General features: G+C 36.0%; 1 protein-coding gene across 1 annotated transcript in view; it reads left to right on the forward strand.

The window, feature by feature from the left end:
* The window catches only part of LOC150102534 (thyrostimulin alpha-2 subunit-like), a 38,657-nt gene extending 18,148 nt beyond the window's left edge, over positions 1-20,509 (forward strand). Inside the window, exons 3-4 of the mRNA XM_090399307.1 lie at positions 10,016-10,191; positions 18,876-20,509. Of these exons, the coding sequence (XP_090255433.1) occupies positions 10,016-10,191; positions 18,876-18,968 (269 nt within the window). The 3' untranslated portion in view covers positions 18,969-20,509. The remainder of the gene's footprint in view (positions 1-10,015; positions 10,192-18,875) is intronic.
* Positions 20,510-21,123: the final 614 nt, after the last annotated feature.

Here is a 21,123-nt window from a genome sequence, read left to right on the forward strand (position 1 = left end):
CCAATTTTCTGTTGGTGGATGGATGAGAAAAATCGAGTTATCTGAGGCGGAATTATATGAGAAATCCTCTCTGAACTTTAAATGAAAAAGCCTTTCGTTTAAAAAAATGTTCTTCATGGTTATGAATCGAACCTCCATCTTTTTCAATCAAAGAGCGCAATCGCATCATCTTTCCGTCATTTTGTTTTGCGTCTCAGTTCATTACATAAATATGCCGACCGCGCACAGTTGGGGAAAAAATAAGAATATTTTAGTGCGTCGAATCTTTGCTATGCGATAATATTCACTTGTTTTCAATCGGAATCAGTAAACAAAGAGGCATTCCATTCTTACAACACGAGGAGAAATAGGAAGTAAAATACACAGATTTCTTAATAATGTCTTCTTTTACTTGAAATATTTTTTAAACACCGGTTCTAAACCATTTTTCTTAGAATGGAGTCAAAAAAGCCTACTGCGATGGAGGCAACAGGAATGAGTGTCAGAGGGATGTATTTCTGACGTTCAGAAAAGAAATAGGCGACAAAAATGGATTATCACTTCTGAGAGAGTTTTTGTGTGAAGTCAGTGGAAATCCCCCCATTGGGATTAAGAATCAGGTTGTGTCAAGAAAATTCCAACTTACTTTTCTTTAAACTTGCAGCAAAATACTACAGAGGATGTGAAGTTTCATGGAAAAATAACTTCTTTGGGGAAACGTATTTATAGAAGGAACCACGCAGACTCGGCGAATACATTGTTGAAATGAATAATGAAAACGATCAGGACGGAAATAAAGAACCCTCTCCAAGTGATAGTAATCAAATATTAGAGATCTAAATGAAACTAAAATTAATACTGACTTCTTCTTATGCCTTATCCCATCTATCTGATGTCTGCCTTTTAGATGATGCGACTTTACGCGCGATCCCAACCGACTCATCGTAGAGTCTGACGTCAGGGAAAGAGGTAATTTTTTGTCTGTAGGAGTGTGTGTGTTTAGAGGGCCGGTTTGCCTGTTCTGAAGGACTAAAATCCCGAGTTTCCGGGTGAAAAAAACCCCTACCTCCGTATGAGAGCAGCTAAGTTACCTTTAGTCGAAAGAGACCAGATGAAGGTGCTTCACGCCATGGACGTGAATCGAACCCAGGTCTTTCGACCAAGGGCTTCGTCTATACCGACTGAGTCACAGAGGCTCTAAAATTAACACTGACTACAATTTTTAAAAGACTTCTCGAGGAAGACGTCGAAATAGTTGGCGATATTTTCATCAATGAAGAGATTACAGTATTGCTATTTTCTTCTTCTGTAGTAAGTCTATGCACACTTAAGATTGTTACACACTCTTATTACAATACGTTATCCTTGAGTATGCTTTTGACATTCACTCATTCATAGGAGATTCCGGTAGACACACTTCCATCACGAAGCGGACGGACAGTGGGAATTCAGTTCGCAGTTTTCTCGCTATCGAGATTTTGTTCTTAATCATGTTGGGTGATTACGAGGAGCGAAGCTTTCTAAACAAAACTAAGTTAGCCATCGATAAAATAAATAAATTTGAATACATTTAAAAGGTTTAATAATATCGCAATTTATATTTACCGTCTAAAGAATAGCAATCTAAACTCACTCAGAACTTAATAAAGTTACCTTTCCCTTCATGGCTGGGAATTACGGCAGTCATTTCTCTTTAGCAAATCAAAGCGCTCCTGAAACGAAACTCGAATCCAAAAGGTTTCTTTACGCAGTCGGCAGCACTAACAGAACAGAATCCTGTTTGTTCTAAACACGGAACTGCGTGGGCTTCTTTTTCCTTCCTCTAATTACGCACTCTTAATTGTATGTGAATAACAATTTCCGTGCGGTAATTGTTTGAGCCTGTTTCATTATGAACAACGAGCAGGTGACTTATTACATCGCACGTTCATCACTCCACCTGTCAGGTTTTGCTGCCAAATGCATGTTGATTCCAGATTAATTTTCAAAGAATTTTAGCTGAGTTTTAGCAAATGATTTAAATGTGCATTATCTTCGCAAATGAAGTGCAGATTACTTTCCGCGAATAGGAGAAAATCCCATCAGCATCATTTCGATAATTACCTTTCCTTATTTCAAGATCAAATACGTTCCCTTTTTTATTATATTGTAAAAAAACGATTCCAAAAACAGATCGATGTTCCCATAAGTTTTACATAAACTATTACTAGTTTAGAGAAATAATGTTTGCCAACAAACTTGCTTACTTCTGTTGAGATTGGTAATAAACACGCTTAGCATATATAACGAATCGAGAGTGTCTGTAGGATCGTCAGCGATCCAATACACGTCGTCACTATTTCGCAAACAACTGAATAAACCCAATTTATTTTGCCTTAAGGATAACGTTATAAAATGTATTGCTTTGGAGATGTTACTAGCTCCTTGCCGGAAGGAGCCAGTTGTATTACCCATGGAGAGAGAGAGATTTGGTGGATTTTTTTTTCTATGAAAGATGGCATTTCTGAGACGCAGGAGACTACAAAAAATTAAACGCTAATTTTTTTTACGTTAATTTTCAGATATTTATTTTTCTGAATGAATGTGGAAATTCTTTTGAGAAGAATCCACAAAAGGGTAATCAGTTTCGATTATCTCTCTCTCTCTCTTTATGTTTTCTTCAGAATACGGTTACGCAGCCTTCTTCTTAGTGTATCAACGTCTTCTTGTATATCTACTTAGAAATGTTCCGTATTTATCTTTCCCTTAATTTGAAAATATCAATAATTATCTGACGCATGTCTGGATAAACGAAGACAAATCGCCTACTGTAAAGATCATTGAAATGGAAATTCCAATATTAAAAAATTATTCCCTTGTCAGAGAATTAGAAAACTTATCAAATACTTTTGGTTTAGAATAATAAATTCTTTTGGTATATTTCACAATTATATTTGAATGCACTTTTCACCGAGTATTTCTACGATCGTAATTAGCTATTAGAAGGCGATTTTAGTTAACTCATAATATTAGTTTCAAATGTGTGTTGACTATCCTTGCGTTAACAAAGCACAAGTGGAATTAGAAAATTGGAGCTTTTCACAAATTAATTTCGAAATAGTCCGCGCGGTTAGCCGAGTCGCTATGCGCTTCGCAACCATATGCCTGGGGAGGGAGTGTCCATGGTTCGATTCCCGTCGGAGACGCGAGGAGCTGAAGGATTTTCCTCAGCCGTAGCCAAGTTAGCCGGTCTTGGGCGTGGACAGTAGGGTTTTCCCCCAGTTTATCCTGGGGGTTTTCATCCCGCAAAGCAGGCAAACCGGCCTTGAGAACTCAGCACTACAGGACATAGGATACATCGGGGCGTAGGGCTGACCACCTTATCCTGTGAACGGTTTGAGGTCCGATAATTAATAAACCCTCGACACCGCAAGGTAAACGAGAGTAAATCGAAGATGATGCATTTTGAAATATCATTCGAGTTGTAATCCTAGACATTAAATCATTTCTTGTACCCAAATGCCAGTTTCTTCGTTTCCTTCTTTTGGTTGCCAAATGCACGTTCGATCTGTTGAAAAGTACAGAAAGTATCAACTGCTTCTTCTTAGTATATGAATATTACTTATCCATTCTTTTTTTTCGGTTTACCGAAAAGTGAGATACTCAGTTTTACAAAAAAAAGAGTAAAGAATAGATTGTATACACACAAACTTGAATTCTTTTGTGACATCGTAATGTTGGACTCATCCCTGCCTAGTGTCAACAATACCCAGTTCTTAAAATGTGATGTCTGTGGACTCGCAGGCATCAGTTGGCCACTCTTGTCAAATATTCAGAAGTAATTCAGTAATGCAATTTCTTATAAGGACTTGTTCTTAAATAATGCAGCCTTACTTTTCGGATTTTCAGAATCTCGTCTCTTCTGTTAAGTGTCATGTATACTGCACACTTCTAACGTATTAATCTAGAACGGCAATCTTTTAAAGTCACAAGCCTTTGATATCTTTGTCCTTTCCCGTTTTTTAAAATATAAGTGTTACCCCTTCTCTTTCAGAACAAGTGTAAATAAACAGATTCAACAGGAATACTGAGTATCCATTTTTTATAATAAGAATGTACATATTAACTTTTCAAATGCATTGCTGCAAAGAGAAGACTTCTCGTATGTTATATTGTCAAGGAATTTATATTTTAAAAATACTTTTGAAGTGTTTGTAAGAACATATATTGTCGTTTTTAGTATATAAGCAATATGATAAAATTGCTGAAGTTTTGTTTATTTGAATTTTCAGTACTGTATGTAAACTAATTAAAAGTACCATAACAATAAAAAAAAAAAAAAAAAAAAAAACTCTCATCAAAGGGAGGCACGCGCTCACTTTAGAAGCAATTTTTTTCTTAAAGAAAAACGTCCGTCGGTTCTAAGTAAGAGACGACAATGTACTTTGTATCGAAATATTTAAATCTCTTATATTTTGTAATTCTCGAGATTCTTGATGCCACGAGTGAGCTGTTCTGTGCATACGAAAAAATATGTTTCCATCTCACTTAAAGGCAGAGTAATATTATGTAACTTGCCTTAAGTGATGACGCACGTTTCGTAGTTATTGTCATTTCATAATTGTTATTCATGAATATTCGCTTTATTTGTACAGGGTGACAACAAGAGTAATTTATAAAAAGAGATGTATTAAAGGATATTTTTGTTTCGATACACTTCACTATAAAACATTAATAATATTCATGTTTTATAGTGAATTATTCATGCTAAATGTGTTTCGGCGCATGTCTGCTCATACAGAAAAAGGCCAACAAAACAACTGAAAAGCTGCATTCTTTATGTGGATTCCACTACTTAAAGGTTTTATTTTATTTTTTTTTTGAAAACCTATAGTATATTCGCACGTGGGCGGGTTAAAAAAAATTTTTTTTTTTTTTTCTATTCTTTTATCGATTTTATGTATATTTTTGAATTTTTATTCTTTTTTCCCATATTCCGGAAACTCTGCTCTAGACAACCAAATATGAAACGTTTTCAAGCCGCCTTACAGCTCTCCATTAAGCACGTCGGCAGTCTCACACCGGACGGTGAAATTCATCTCCCACAAAAGAATCACAAACATCCATGCCCATGGCGGAATTCGTAACCGCAGCCTGTTAGTTGGCGAGACGATACACTAACCCAGGGTTTCTCAAAAGAAATAACATCTGCGTTGCAAATGTCAGTGACCAATCAGCAAGGAAGTATAAAGAAAATGTTTCCACTAAAATTGAAGATCAAGATAGTCTGCATCCGGTTCTCAAATCTAGTAATACTGAATACTTTCTTCGCAAGTTCGTATTGTAGGGTGAAAGTTTCTAAACCGTAGTGCCGTGATTTTTTAAAAGTAATAGGCCTGCAGATTTAAATTTTAATATGAATAAGAGACAAGGAACTTTGTTTAATTTTAGTATTAAGAAATCTCTTATCGAAGGTGTTTGTGACGCAACAGATAGTGAGTCATCCACCTCCAGCCTACAAAGCGATCTCCAGGATGTGCAAAAGGAGGGGAAAACTAACAGCACACACGAGAAAAATTCTGCATTCACTCGTATGTACTTATAATATTATAAATTTTTGGTGATCAGAATGGGATATGTCAATGAAAATCAGCACAAATTAATTTAACGATGTTATGTTTAATTATTGATCAATTATTAATTAATAAAAATCTGCTAAATTAACAATTAATTATCAATTAATACATTACAAAATAAGCAAGGTGTTCCGTGAAAATTTCAGGATTTGTGAAGTGTTCCGTCGTAGGAAAAGTTTGGGAAACGCTGCACTAACCACTGGGCCAACAACGCCGGAAGTTACTATTAATAGTAACATTGGAATATGAAGTACGGAACAACCTCGTACCTACAAACAGGACAGGTGACTAGAAGTTGTTCCCTCGTCAAATGCTATATGCCCTGAACACTATTCTTATCAACCTGTTTAGAAAACAGAATGTGCAAATGCGTTCTTTAAAAAAAAATGTGGGAGGGAGGAATTCTTTCAAAGTCTTTATAGTAGGAGACTAACGGATTCCAAATGCACCATATATTTCAAAGTGGAAACTGTTCCTCACCTCTTTTCAACTCAGATTCTTGAAAGATATTCCAAAAGGCTGAAAGTGGAGACGGAAAACATTTTACGCTTCAGCGAAGAATGCGAAATGGATTGTCGAGATTCTGTTCTAGGAATTCAATACGATTTACTGGACAAACTACATTTACGATGTTTTAAAAATGAACAGAAAAGTTAATTATCGATTACAATTAAAACATCGGGCCATGTTCTAATTAAGTGATCTCAAATCATTACTGTTTTTAGCGCGTGCGCCTGAAAGCACGATTTTAACGAAATGAGAGAATATTTCTCGCATGCTGAACCGCTATGTGAATTCGATTTCAAGTATTGTGCGCTATCGTATACGACACATTAATAGCATAGTATTAATAGGGGTGGTGAACATTTTTGGATGCAGTTTGATTTAATTTAAAAAAATCAAGTTTCCTTTGTTTTTTTTAATTAAGCCCACGTACTAACTCCAATGCAGGGTAGTTGGCACATCACGTTACTCTAATTTCGATAAATACAGCCTTTCAATCGACTTACCCGTCACTCTCCACTACTCTAGGCGCACATGAAAGATTTCAGAGTCACTCCTGAAAGAACGTAGAATAAAAGAAACTTTTAGAAAAAATCAAGAGGGGAATAGGGATTAAGTTATTAAAAGGGTGGGGGAAGTTACTGGTCTTAACGCATGATTTTCAGATTGCCCTTGGCTTAATCGGTCCTTTGCAGAATGTGGCTCATTAAAGAATCAGTAAACCTGCAGTGTTATCGCGCAGACCCAATGCGACCGAATTCGATGTGTGTTCTCAGTCCGGTTTGTTTCTTTAACGGACGAAAAAAAATTCAAGTTATCTTGAAGAAAAGTCTACCATCTATGTAGAGACCAACTCCTCCTATTCTTCTCATGCGTCCTAAGACGAGTTGAGTCCCATCCTAATGAGGGAGTTTACGGACTAATTAATGCAGCTAGTTCGCCACTCCTCTGGTGCTTTCCCTAAGGGCGATATTCATGAGTGTATCCGTGTGTGTGTTCACGGGGCCGGTTTGCCTGCTTGCTGGATGAAAAACACCAGATACACTGAGGGAAAGACCCTGCTTTTCACGCCCAAGACCGAATAACTTGACTGTGGCTGATGAAGATCCTTAAGCGCCTCGCGTCGTCGACGGGAATCGAACCTAGGACACTCCTTCCCCAGGCATATGGTTGCGAAGCGCAAAGCCACTAGGATAACCGCGCGGACAGAGACCGAGTAACTCACTTTAATTGCAGAAAGTCCTTTTATTTTTAGGGGATAAAAAAGACGACGCCAGTTGCGAGATTAGAATCAAGGTCTTTCCCAATGAAAAGGACTCATGTTGCATCATTTACACTGCGTAAGAGAAGCCATTTAACAAGAGAGAAACTAATATTAGCATAGACAAACCAAAGAAAACAGTTTTCATTCTGACAGCTGTGTCAGCCACTACTCGGCTGTGGTTTTTGTCGCATGTAAATGGAGTCATTTCGAAATAGAAGGGAGAAAGACTAGAAGTTGACAAGGACATCCGCCAACAGGCTCATGATTACAGGGACAATGGGATGGCAAGAGAGAAGAATTGATTTTAAATCATCAACGGAAACAAATGTCGGCCGTATTTTGTATGCATTAAACTAAATAAAAGTCTTGAACTGACAAATTCACAAATAAATCTTCCCATAAAAGTAAAAAAGTAAATTCTCGACTTTTTTCAAAATTCTTTGAATTTCTTTTAAGTCTTTGAATTCTTTCTTTTCGAAAAACAAACTCGCGATTCTTAGAACAGGAAACTAGAAACGTTTGTGAAGATCGTTATGAGATCTACACAAACATCTTTTTTCTGAATGCTAAATACGAGTTATGATTTAGTCATCACGTATTTTAATTTTGTTTTCATCTCGGTTCTCCAATTTCTGCTTGCATTTCCATTGCATTGATAAGTGAACAAAAAGTGAACATAAAGCTGCATAACGAGCTCCGAAGGATGCTTCCTTCCAAGCTATGAATTGCCACAAGAGATGGCAGAGCCCAGCTGTTGCTCCAGATTTATTACGTTGTTCGCCGCACCTTTCCGCTCATCATCAATCACTCGGACATTCACACAAATGGAAGCCGATGATAGTCTTCACACTGGCTACGAGATCCCAGCATGGAATAAAGAAAGCTGCGTGTTCTCCCATGAAGAAATTTACTAAATCTCTTATCGATAATATCAAGTCCGTTATCATGGACTTGTTGCGCATGCGCGGATTTTGTTAACCTTTTCATAGGTGTTACAACCACACATTTCAATGAATCGAGCAGCTGTTCCGTTCTGATAAAGGCGAAATTCTTGTTTGGATTGCATAATAAGTTTGATTTACAAAATAGAAATAAGAACATAGCAATAAAATGTTTTCTTATTGGATTATGCAAGATTTAAAACATCTTCGAGAGTGTCTCCTAACTTTAAAATTAGTCAAGCAAGCCAAGAATAAAGAGTGAAATGAAAGCCGAGAGAGAGAGAGAGAGAGAGAGAGAGAGAGAGAGAGAGACTTAAGTTCAGCAAAGTGCCACTAGAGGGAGCTCGCTGAACTTTAAATGAAGTTAGTAGCAAGAAACACCGTTTAGTTTGGAAGTTTTTAAGAAGTTGTCAGACAAAATTACTAATTTATAGTGCAATTATTAGTGAATCGAAGATCTTTGAAAAGAAAAGTTATTTTAATCACTCAAGTGATCTTAAACACTTGCCCATCGCACGTCCCTGCTGTGCTGTTGCAACCACTCGTGTGTTGGGCTGATATATGTCCAATACAATGCGTTTTATTTGGATCCATTTATCACTTATCACAGTCTTTATCGATTCTGTTGGTAACGTAATCTGTATTTTGATAATTTTTACTTTCAAAAACGTTCCGTTAATTTAATGAAAGAATTCGAAATTAATTTTTCCAATCAATTCGTTGGCGGAATATAAGATCATAAGAGTCAAAAGTGATTTGCTAGCTTCACCACTAACTTCTATTTTTTTTTTCTTGTTCAAAATGCAGATTCCCCGACATAAGACACGTGCAAATGAAGAATAACGAGATCATCTCTTTAGATATTTACCTTAGCGGAACAGACATTTGCCAATAACGATCACATAAATGAAAACAAAGTAGAATGTAGAAAACAAGGAAAGAATTTAAACGAAGTTCTTTTCCCTGGGCAGAAAATAAAGTATCGAACTACTTGCTGATACTCACCGTGAAGATTTTATCAAAAAGAATGTCATAACCAACTTTTTTGTTACATCAGCATACGAGTTTAAATATTTGCAATCAGATAAAACTTTGCCGAAATACTCTTTAAAAAAAGTCGTATTGTGCAAGTGATACTTTAAGGCTATCTGTATTTGTATTATACGATGCACATAGCTTATTTCAGTTATACATGGGACTGATGGCGCTCTTTATGCACGACTGTATTAGAGAAGAGATCTTAATAATTTCTTACATTCGATGAATTTTATTGTATACTAATAAAATTCATAATAAAATGTAATAAATTATTAAATACCGTCAAATGTTATTTAATATTGATGATATTTAATTATATAAGAGCCAAGTATTATAATTAAATTTGTAAACTAGAAATAAATGCATTCTCCGGCCAGAAAATCTTATCATTGGATTCAAAAAAACTTAAATTTATTCCTCTTTCCAAGCATGATGAAATCGATTTTTCACTCATAAATGAATACACACTTCGCAATATCATCGGGACATTAATCAACTAAAAGTTTGTGGGTATAACCTCACACGACAATATGATTACATCACTAATTCAGCGAACAATCCTGGCCAAAATCTATCGCACTGATGCTCATGTTACGAATGCTGCCAATTATGTGGTAATACTCATTATCTTATTCTTTTTTTTTTTTTTTTTTAAATGTTCCTTTTCTTCTCAGGTCATACTCGACGAATTGGTATTCCCGACTGCGTAGAATTCGATATTACGACGAATGCTTGCCGAGGGTTTTGCGTTGCCTATTCCACCCCTTCTTCGGAGGACACTCTTCGTATCAATCCTAACCAGGTGATCACATCAGTGGGGCAGTGTTGCAACATTATGGAAACAGAAGACGTAAGTTTATGATAAGCTTTATTATTAATGTTAAGAGGGAAAAATAAAGATATGTACGATTATTCTGTTTTTTGTAATATCAGAGATTTCTAACTTACTGTTGCCATGGTAATCACAGACATAGCTGCTATGGCAACAAGCGAACGAAAATTACAATTTTCATTTTTAACGAAAACCGTAATTGAAAATAAGACTCACGATAAATATTTTAGAATTGACATTGAACTCTTTTGTGAGTATTACTAAAATACTACGATAATTTTTATAAATGGAATTCTTATTGTTCCATTTAAAGCAATTATAAAACTTTAAATTCGGAATTTAATAAATAAGGAACATATATATTAGTTTAAAGAAAAAATTTTGAAGTAAATATCAGAAAAATCTGTTCTATATTCGATATCGAACCGAAAGATTCTATTTATAGACGTGCGTAAATATGCTTCTTCCTATCATTGAATTATTGAGGGAGCGTGAAAGCTACGAGTTGATAGTCGAAGTTTAGACCATCTGAGGTTCTTTTTGGACCATCGGAATTTTAAATGTCACTGCACTGCACTGCACTAAAGACTGAATATGTAAACTATCAGTATTCAAAAGGAATTTTAAATTTTTAATCTCAGTATTCCTAAAGGAATTAGATTCATCTCTCCCGAACTAAATATTATGCAATGTTGTGTTGACCTACACGAAGGATATTAACAACGCATACATAATTAATCATGTAGAAGTTCAGGAATCTTTACTGTTTGAAAAAAGGTATCGTGCTAGGATAGTAGCTCTTTTATTAACTTCGGCGTGTATTAAATAGTCTATTATGAACCGTATATTAATTCTAATGAAAAGTCGAGTAGATTTTTCTTCTCCAGTATACCGATAACAAATTTAAGTATCAGTAAAATAAAGCCTTGAAAGGTTTTAGTGAGACAATTGCATTCTCTTGAGTATTTCATCCATATATGACGTGTACCGACTTTGAAAGGTTTCTTCCACTAACATTCCTATTACAGCAGTCTAAAGAATGGGTTCACATCTTCTGGTCACCATCCCTGAGGGATCTAATTACAATATCAATGTCGATCTGTCTTTTGTGTTTTAGCTATGGGTACGAGTAGCTATATAGACGCCTTGTTAGAATAAATATTAAATATTTATTGGTCTTTTAGAGCACTGCGTTCTGTTATTTATTTCCGCAGCTGTGGCAAACGTATAGAGAAGAATTCCTTTAACGGGCTTCTCTTTTCTTGCGACAATTGTCAGACGAAACTGGCAAGTAATAAATAAGAAGCGCAATGCCTTGTAGATAAATCCCAGCATGTTCTACTTGGCCTTAAGACATCTCAAGAAATAAGTAGATTTTTCTTGGAAATAATATTGTTCACCCTTTTCAAAAACGAAGGATTTACTTAACAGATTGCTCTGAGTTTAGATCGCATGTAAATGAAGACCATAAATGTACTCTCGGCATAGTAACAGGCCGAATGATTACTGATTTAATGTCTAATAGAATACTCTTAGTCACAGTGATATATTTACGTACTGGTGGCTGTTTATCTGATTATGAAATTCAGATTCAGGCTAATAATAGATTTAAATTCGACATCGAAATGAAAGTAAGTTCAAAGAGATACCAGGAAAGAATGCATGGTTATCAAACTTCAAAGTTGAGATAAACTGGAAATCAATTTTTCTATTTTGATCACGCTTGTAATGAGATCCTCCGAAAATGAACTGATAAATATTGTCACACAAAGGAAATGGCTATTGATATATAATTTAATTCACACTGCTCTGACTCTCATCTTTATCATCGCCCTTTCAGAAGTACACTTAGCATTGATTTTTTTCACAATCTTTATTTTAATCTTCACCTTTTCTGGCGACGGAGCGCAAATTATTGAAACCAAGCTAATCACTTCCTGATTTTCCATCTGCTTATATAAAAGACATTTCTCTCTATTCGGCATCCGATTGTGGGAGGAGAAAATAAACATTGCGGTATTGTTCTTGTTTGTGATTTCATTTGCCAGTGAGGGTTATATCGATGGCGACATGCAAGGATTAGAATTTTGAAATCACTTGGAAACATTGAAGATATTTTATCAGAAGATAATATATTATTAGACGGATATAAACTGAATAGAAAGCCTTTACAAAACGTTAATGAATACAATGATTAGTGTTTGGTAGATGGGAAATTTAATTTCAGGAATTACACTGGTAAGATCACTAGTAAAGCTCATCATATGGTAGGCTTAATGGAAATATTCATTTTGAGCAGTTGTATGCCGTTATACAAGTCTCTGCTCGGAGTACCCGTGTTAGAACTTTGGCTCACAGTTTAATTGCCAAAGTTTTTAAATGGATGACAAGCAAATGGAGGGTATTCAGAGAACACCAACTGCGTGGGTAGAGGAATTGTACCGTGGTAATCATGAGAATCAGTAGGTTTCAGTGTGATGAATTCAGGGCATATACATAACAACGAGATTTCTGCAATTGGTTGAGTCAGGCAGGCTCTACTAGAGGAAACAATAAAAAAAAGAACAGGAAGTAGAAAGTATAAACAAATGTTAAAGTTTAATTTTTACATTCTAGTAGAAAGTATGTGGAATGGTATTGATTAACGAGTTAATGAATCGATAAATTTAAGAAAGAATCAGATTGTTGTTGTGGCTCGATGAAAGGTTAATTAGTCTCAGTTCATCTTAAAATTAATGCTGTACAGAGAGTATGCTTTTAAGTTTAATTGAGATGGAGTTGATTGAATGAAAATATTGAACAAGAGTGACATTAATCTATAATTAGAATGCAGTTACATTCAGGAATGATTAAGTGTTGAAAATTGTTCAATTACCAATTAAATGCAGAACAAAATACAACAAGAATTCGTTACTAGGAAAAGTACGGTTAAATATATTTCTTTTAAATTAATATTTTAGCATTTATATGGCAGTTATTATTATGACTAGTTCAAATAAAGTGATGAATATCGCTTTAACCGTTAAATAACGTTGAATTAATCAATCCCGCTACTCTGCTTGACGATTGTTCAATGCTTGTACGCATACTGGCCATGAATTAGAAACCTTTATGCAGATGTACGTAAATGTCACTTACGCAGAGTATATTGCAAAGTAATTGTTGCCTAGAACACGTGCGTCACCACGTGTTCTAGGCAACAATTTAAGAATACTGCTGGTCAATAATTCAATAGTGTTGATCACAATGGGAAAATAAAGGATTTTTCGAAGTTCGATAAAGGGCTTACTGTGGATGCCCGTATGGCTGAAGCCACGATTTTGAAAACAGCATTACTGAATGGCTTCTCCAAAGGTGACATATCCCGCATGTTTAATCAATGAAAGAACTTCTATTGTGTGTCTAAGAGGCGCAACTGTGGTAGTCCCAAGTCTGTCAGAAACGAGAACGACGTCGTCTTTGTACGGACAAACAGAACTTCCTGTGTGCAGCAATTGACCGAAGCATTTAATGAAGGCTGTCTCACCCAACTATGCTCAGGGAATTGAAGAAGATGGGTACTGGCAATCGCATGCTTGTAGGGATACTATTGAGTTCTACGAAGTACGGAAAGTTCGTCTACAGGTCAGGAGAACATTGTTCTGTGTTGACGGCAGGCAGAGAGATTAGTGAGAGCCTCATGAAGAAATGAATCCAGCTTAATTTGTAAACAAAACTGAAGGTTCTGGAGGTGGCGTGTGCATGTTCTGTTGGTACTGAATGGGTCTCTTGATATTGCTGGAAGGTCGGGTACCTCCAAGGAATATCTGAACATTGCAACCGATCAAGTCCATCCTGTAATGTTGACTTTTCATCCAGCAGTTGAAGGTTGTTTCATGGACGAGAATGCTACTCCCCATCGCGCAAGAATTGTTCATCCGTGGTTCATCGAGCATGGCAGCGACTTCCACAATATTCCCTGGCCACCACAACGGTCAGATCTGAGCCCATTAAGGATGTATGAGACATGTTACAAAAACAGATCCGGGAGCAAAGTCCTCCTTGGTCAAATCTGAACCAGTTAAAGGACTGTCTGGTGAACAGCTAGTATGTTTTAGACGTAGATGCAATCCAATACCTTATGGAATTTATGCCAAACTGCGTATGTGCTGTAATTCTGGCTAAAGGAAGTCTAATGGTACTAAATAAAAGTTTCTAATTCAGTGGCCGTATGTGTATCTCGCGGCCGTCGGATAAAATATCAAAAGTATGGCGGAAAATGCAACTAGGTTACATTATTATTTGACAGAATTCTGTAATATTAAAAATATGAAATTCAGTAATTTTGTTATTCGGAAAATTATGAATTCACAAGAAATGTTTTGAATGCGATTCACAAGTAACAGTTTGTCAGTGTTTTTAAATGGCCTTAACGTTAAAAAATTTCTGCGTATTATTTACTAGAGCATGCAATACTATTTTTCTTTGAAAATACAGTTTCTTAGAACATATTTATCTGATTGGATACACAAAGTTGAATAATTTTATACTTTATTATTCTTTCAATGGTTATAATTATATATATATATATATATATATATTTTTTTTTATTATTATTTTTTTTTAAATTTACAAAAAGCATTGTCTATTTATTTGCAGAAGTTTCTTTATCCGAAGTGCTGTTTTTTCGTGGTTCACGTCTTATACTTTCTATTTTCTCGAAACAGTGCAGCATATCATGCAGACTTTGTTCTTGATGTATGTGTGTATGTGTGTAGAAGGCTTCACCATCCAACGGTTCAACTGTTTACGTCCATCTTATTTCGGAAATATCCACACTAAAACTGATGATCCGTCTAATACCTTTTGGTTCGACTAGGTCTTGTTGTAGATGTTTCGCCCCGCAGCAAATTTTCACAAAACACGCACCAACACTTCAGAGAAACACTGCCGCACAAGATTATCTTCAGAAAACTCAACCAACCAAAGGATACATTTGAATGTAAAAGAAGGAAAAGAAGACGGTGGGGAGAATGCAAGCTATAAAAGAGAAGAACGAATAATGCTCGGTTTTGTTGGGCAAAGGACAATATTTTGGTCATAAAAGAAACTCTTCGAGATCCGTAATTTGAAGATCTGTTATAATATAAAGATGGACAGAATAAATAGATGAGAAAAAAGCATGTTTAAACCGAAATCTAAAATAATGTTTCAAAAGGGAGTTTGCGGCACTCTTCCCGTTCTAACTTTTTGCGACGGTTGGCAACCCTCCTCACGTCAAATGGCTACCGTGAATATTTTAGACCGAATATCCTTCTCGAATTATAATTACGTACAATTTATGAATTAGAACTTCAACGCGCATTTTTAATTGGACTGTTTCACCGTATTTAATGAAGTTAGAATCAAACCAGTGAACTTTATTTCGGAAATGTGCTCGACGTCATGCAAAACATGTCGAAGGCCAGTAAAAGGTTTCTTTTGTGTTTCTTCATCGTTAACCGGAGTGAAACGATGACGGAGGACAAGGGAATCACATCGCTTTCGATTTGTCACGCTTCGGTTGTTTTATAAAATTGAATGATACTGGGACAGGAGTACTACACGTAGTGGTTGAAAGTGATTTGCCACTTGTATGGTCGATGGAAATAAGAGCAGCTGAAGGTAATGGGAACGAAGATTAGAATTACATTAAGTGTCCCTCTGAATTACAAAAGGTGATAAAAGTATAAATTGTGATCAGTTATTATTTTTATCCCATACTCTTGACGAGTAATGTTACAAGTATTAAAGCAATGCGGTTACTTTAATTATGATTCTGGAACTTCAGGGATTGCGTGTTATAGTATCCGAGAAGCTGGTTGTTGACCGAGATAACCTAAAGCAACCCTTTGCTTTTTTTTTTTTTTTTTGCTGACTTCTTTATGTTTTGGTATTGCTATTAATATCGATATAAACCAAATTTTTCTCATCGCTTCTCTCTGTGGGAATCATTATTATTCGTAATTTGTCATCATTCTATAACTTCTGACACAGACGGGTGTCAACAACCTCTGAAGTCATGGCTTTCGGACTTGTAATGTGATGTTATCCCACAGTGATATTGAATGGGAAGATGAGTTCTATGTCGGTGGCGAGCTGTCCGCACCCTTGTGATGGATTGTTTTTCATGATGTATCAAAAGCCATAAAAAAAGTTAGTGTCCGTATTTATCACAAACGTCAAAAATTCGATGAGGTGAGATTACAAATGCATTGCGTTTTACGTTCATTGCAAAGAATGATCTAAAACTTTGGGAATACAAAGCATTCAGAGTGCGTCTTAGGAAACGTTGGCAAGAAAAATAGATGGATGGTTTACAAGTTCTCTGAAACATCTCGAAGCCTTATCAACAATTTATTTATTTCCTCTACATCTCATAACCAATTGATCAATTCGATTAGCAATTATATTAGCTGGTTTAATAAACATGTGGATATTTGAACAACTTAAAAGTTATACATTTTCTTAATTTTCTCAAAGGTTAAGAGTGCAATTTTTTTTAAGAATGGAGTTATGTCTAACTGTCCATATCTCCAAACATAAATCTTAGATCTGCTCCTGTTTGTTATCGGTACTCGTGTATAGAACAAACCCTCGCATTTTGTCAAGATAAACCCTCGGATGATGTAGCTACGCTGGTCTTGATTGATTGCGCAGGTTTCCATGAAAATTAAATGAAATTCTCAGGAGTTTCACATTTACATCCTCGTGCTCAGTCGTTCATTGCATGCTAATTAGTCTCGAGAATAACGCTAAAGACTAGTTTTAATAATAACTCGCCACTGTATTCAACGGTCAACATTATTTGGTCATAAATATTTAAGTTATTTGAAAATAATTAAAATATTATTAATCACTTCATTCATTAGAAAGATTTCATGGTAGCTAATAATCACAAGAATTCTCAATGTTCGTTCTATCGATTTAATGACATTTACCGCAATTACAAATTCCTGCTCACCTGTTTACTATTTCTCGAACCTGTTGTCTCGACACAAAAGAGTAGCAATCTGCATTATGAAATCGCGCTTTGATAAATGTTATTTAAAAAAAAAAGCTTAAACATATCTTAGCAAAAGCGAATGTTAGTTGATTTGCTGTTTCATTAAAAGGCTGAGAAGATTCGATTGTATTATGCTGCTATAAATAGGAACATAACATTTAAATCTTTCAAGTAAGCAAATATTTTTATTATATCATTTTAGCTAATTTATAAGTCATCGGTTATAAACTATTGTTCAGTTTAATATTTATTTATTCCTTAAATCACAAGAAATCAGTGTGCTATTCATTTGCGTCAAGAGAAACCAAACCTCTCATGTAGGAGACTTAATTTCTTCGTAATTCTTATTACAAAATATGAACGTCAAAGCAATTTATTTCTTATTTAAATGTTTTTAAACTAGAAGATTTTAATATAAGTAAAAACGCTTTAATTATAAAACAAATTCATAATTATACAAATTGCAGATTTTTGTTGTTCGGCAAATGTGTGTGCGCGCGCGCGCACATACCAGCAACTGAATTATAATCTTTTATGCAGATACATATAAGCGTCACGTCTTACGCAGAGTATATGCAAAATACTTAGTCACGTGCGTCACCACGTGTTCTAAGCAACAATTTAAAGAATGCTGCTGATCACAATGGGAAAAATAAAAGGATTTTTCGGAGTTCGATAAAAGGCCTGTTGTGGGTGCCCGTATGGCTCGAATCACGAATTTGAAACCTGCGGAGTTGACTGGTTTCTAAAAAGGTCAGATACCACGGATATTTAATCGGCAGAAAAATAATTCGCATTCCTTGTCTAAGAAGCGTAACTGCGGTCGTAAGACAGTCCTGTTAGGAACGAGATCGCCGTCGTCTGAGAAAGCTTATGCGGGCAAACAGAACTTCCTGTGTGCAGCAATGGACCGAAGCATTTAATGAAGGTCATAACTCATATCTCACCGAACTATGCGCAGAGAACTGAAGAAGATCGGTACTGGCACTCACATGTTTATATGAATTTTTGCGAATAACCAGAAGGTTTGTCTGCAGTGGTGTCAGGAACACTGGAAAAAGTCATGTGGTCCGATGAGTCACCGTATAACTTGTAAACACAAGTCAAGGTTCTAGAGATGGGTGGTATCATGGTGTTGGCCATGTTCTGTTGCTAAGGACCGGGCCTGCTGATATCGCTGGAAAGTCGGATGTTCTCTATATGAATATTGCTGCAGATCAAATCCATCCTGCAATGTTGACTTTTTATCAAGCAGGTGACGGTTTTTTTCATGGATGACAATACTGCTGTCTATCGAGCAAGAATTCTTCATCAATGGTTCAGCGATCATGACAGCGACTTCCACTAAAAAGCTTGGATCTGAAGTTCATTGAGAATATATTGGACATGTTAGAAAAATAGATTCGGGAGCAAAATCATCTTCCGTTAAATCTGAACCAGTCAAAGGACTGTCTGCCGAATGGCTGGGGGGGGGTTGTAAACGTGTATGCAATCCAACACCTTGTGGAATCTTTATGCCAAACCACACGTGTGCTGTAATTCGAGCTAAAGATGGGCCAACACGGTACTAAATAAAATTTTCTAATTCAGTGACTGGTATGTATTTATTGTAATCTGATATCCAATTGACTGAAAATATGTAGATTTAACATTAATATCACACATTGTTTGTTTTTAGGTCAACGTGAAAGTGATGTGTTTGGAAGGACCACGAGATCTCGTTTTCAAATCGGCCAAGACATGCTCCTGCTTCCATTGCAAGAAAGATTGAGAAAACTTCTTATTAGCACCGGTGGAGTACATTACCACTTAAAGGAGTCACAGACCTCAGTGATTCATTCTACCTTGAGGGTATCGGGATATAATTTTGAGTTAGTTTACAAACGAATAATTCGTCGCTACTGGACCAAGTGGAATTGGGTGATGACTAATCAAGAACGTAATATAAACTCAGAAGTTAAATGTTTTCAAGAGCAGCAAGACCTTGGGGGGGGCAATGACTTAATGAACGATCAATGAATGAGGGAAAGATCTTAAAAACTTGAAGACTTGCTTTAAATTTATCTTCAAAGAAATATTTAAAAACTTTCTGAAATTATTACTCATTATCAGCACGAAGGGTCTTGCTCAATACCAAATTTCCGCCCCTCAGTCCCTCTTGAAGGGGAAATGCTATTTTCTCAGATGTAATTAAGAGTATTTTGAAGAAAATCTATCCCTTTACTCTCAAATTAGGTGAGATCTGGTCCAAGAGGCTTTTATTCGTCTGTACAAAAAACGACCTCTATATTTCTCATTGCATTTCTTTCTCATGTTCTTCATGCTTTCTTTACTGTACAATATCTTCCCACTTGCTCGTAGCGAGCATTTCCCGACACTCCCATCCCACCCTTGAGTGTCATTGGTGTTCAAGTAGTCATATAGGCAACTACAGACCATTCATTCCAAGAAAAAAAAATCTTTCAATTCTGTGATTCAAGAACTGTGTTTCCTACCCTGACCCCCAATAGGTCTTGTTTTCGTGAATGGTACGGAAAGGCGAGAAATACCTCGCATCAAAGCTCTGTGGTGAATATGTCTTAAACGAAGCTCGCATAAGAACTTGAAATTGCAAAGATGAGACGAATTGGAATTCATCTGTCCAAAGAAGACCAACGTTTGTTTCTTGTTGTCAAACCTCGTGTTTATTACTTTTCTGTTGTTCTTTTTTGCGCCTTTTACATCAGCGTCCGTCTACACTGTTTAATTTGAGGGAAGATTCGGTATCACGGAAGAGACGGCGGTTGCAGTCCAAAACAAAAAAGAAGAAACCGGGAGTTCGTCGTGACACCAGCATTTCTTCCCCTTTACTCCGATTGCAGATCAACAACTTTGGGCAGGTGTGCTGATGGTTTGCAAAAGGTAGGACGGAAGTGATTAACAGATGGTGAGGAGAGGTCAGATGAAGGCTGATGTATGTGTTAGTGCAGATTAAAGATTATTGTGTCGTCTTTTTTGGCGATTTTGTGCAATTGTTTCCTTTCTTCAAAATTAGAAACACTCACAAAAAAAACTTCCTCTAAATAATTAGACGCACATATAAAATACTCTCCAAAAAACAACACCTCTATGAATTATTATACGTATGTAATCTTTGAAGCCTTACTACAATATTTTAATTCAATTCTGGTATTTTGGTCTTATAAAGAGCTGTTATGACAGGATCTGCGAGTTGTCACAGAAAATCGGCTTCCACGGGCAAACTTGATTATCTGACAAGATGCAAGAAGAAAAACTTTGGGTATCATATGATTCCTGTTAATGTATTGAAACAATTTACCTCTTAGGATGAGCAGTTACGGCGTCATCCTCCTCATCCCCTACCCAAATAACTGAGTTAATCTGTGAAACAGACTTATGGGACACTTTGCATAATAAAATTGGTGTATTGATAAATTAAATTTGAACGTCTTTTTATTCAAATTATATATAAGGGATAAAGAAACATGTATTCCACCAAGTGGGATAGTAGAATCTGTTATCCCTCTATCCTCATTGTGATGACGATGAGAAGTAAGAAAATAGTTTTATATGATCCCTTCAGAAGGGTATACGCAAGTTCAACCATCGGATTCTGTATATGTGCCTACCAGACGTACACGAGTTAATGAATAGAAAATAGTATTTAAGTATATTCTAGAAATTATTTTTAATCAGCACTGAGGTAGTATTGAATGCTATATGATCATCGAAATGCTTTTCATCCAACATTTAAAATTTCTGAGAGAGAGAGAGATTACGAAACTGATGACAGTGCTTTTCAAAAGTTAATAGTTAGAGAAACCAGCAATCATCGATCAATTACGATCTGTCAGTCTTTGGAAGATCAGAATAAACACACATCTAAAATAGATCGGAAGACATTTTCTACCCCAAAATTTGAGTTT

This window comes from Typopeltis vanoorti, chromosome 10, assembly GCF_054136105.1.
Source record: "Typopeltis vanoorti isolate ZY-2024b chromosome 10, IOZ_Tvanoo_1.0, whole genome shotgun sequence".
NCBI lineage: Eukaryota > Metazoa > Arthropoda > Arachnida > Uropygi > Thelyphonidae > Typopeltis > Typopeltis vanoorti.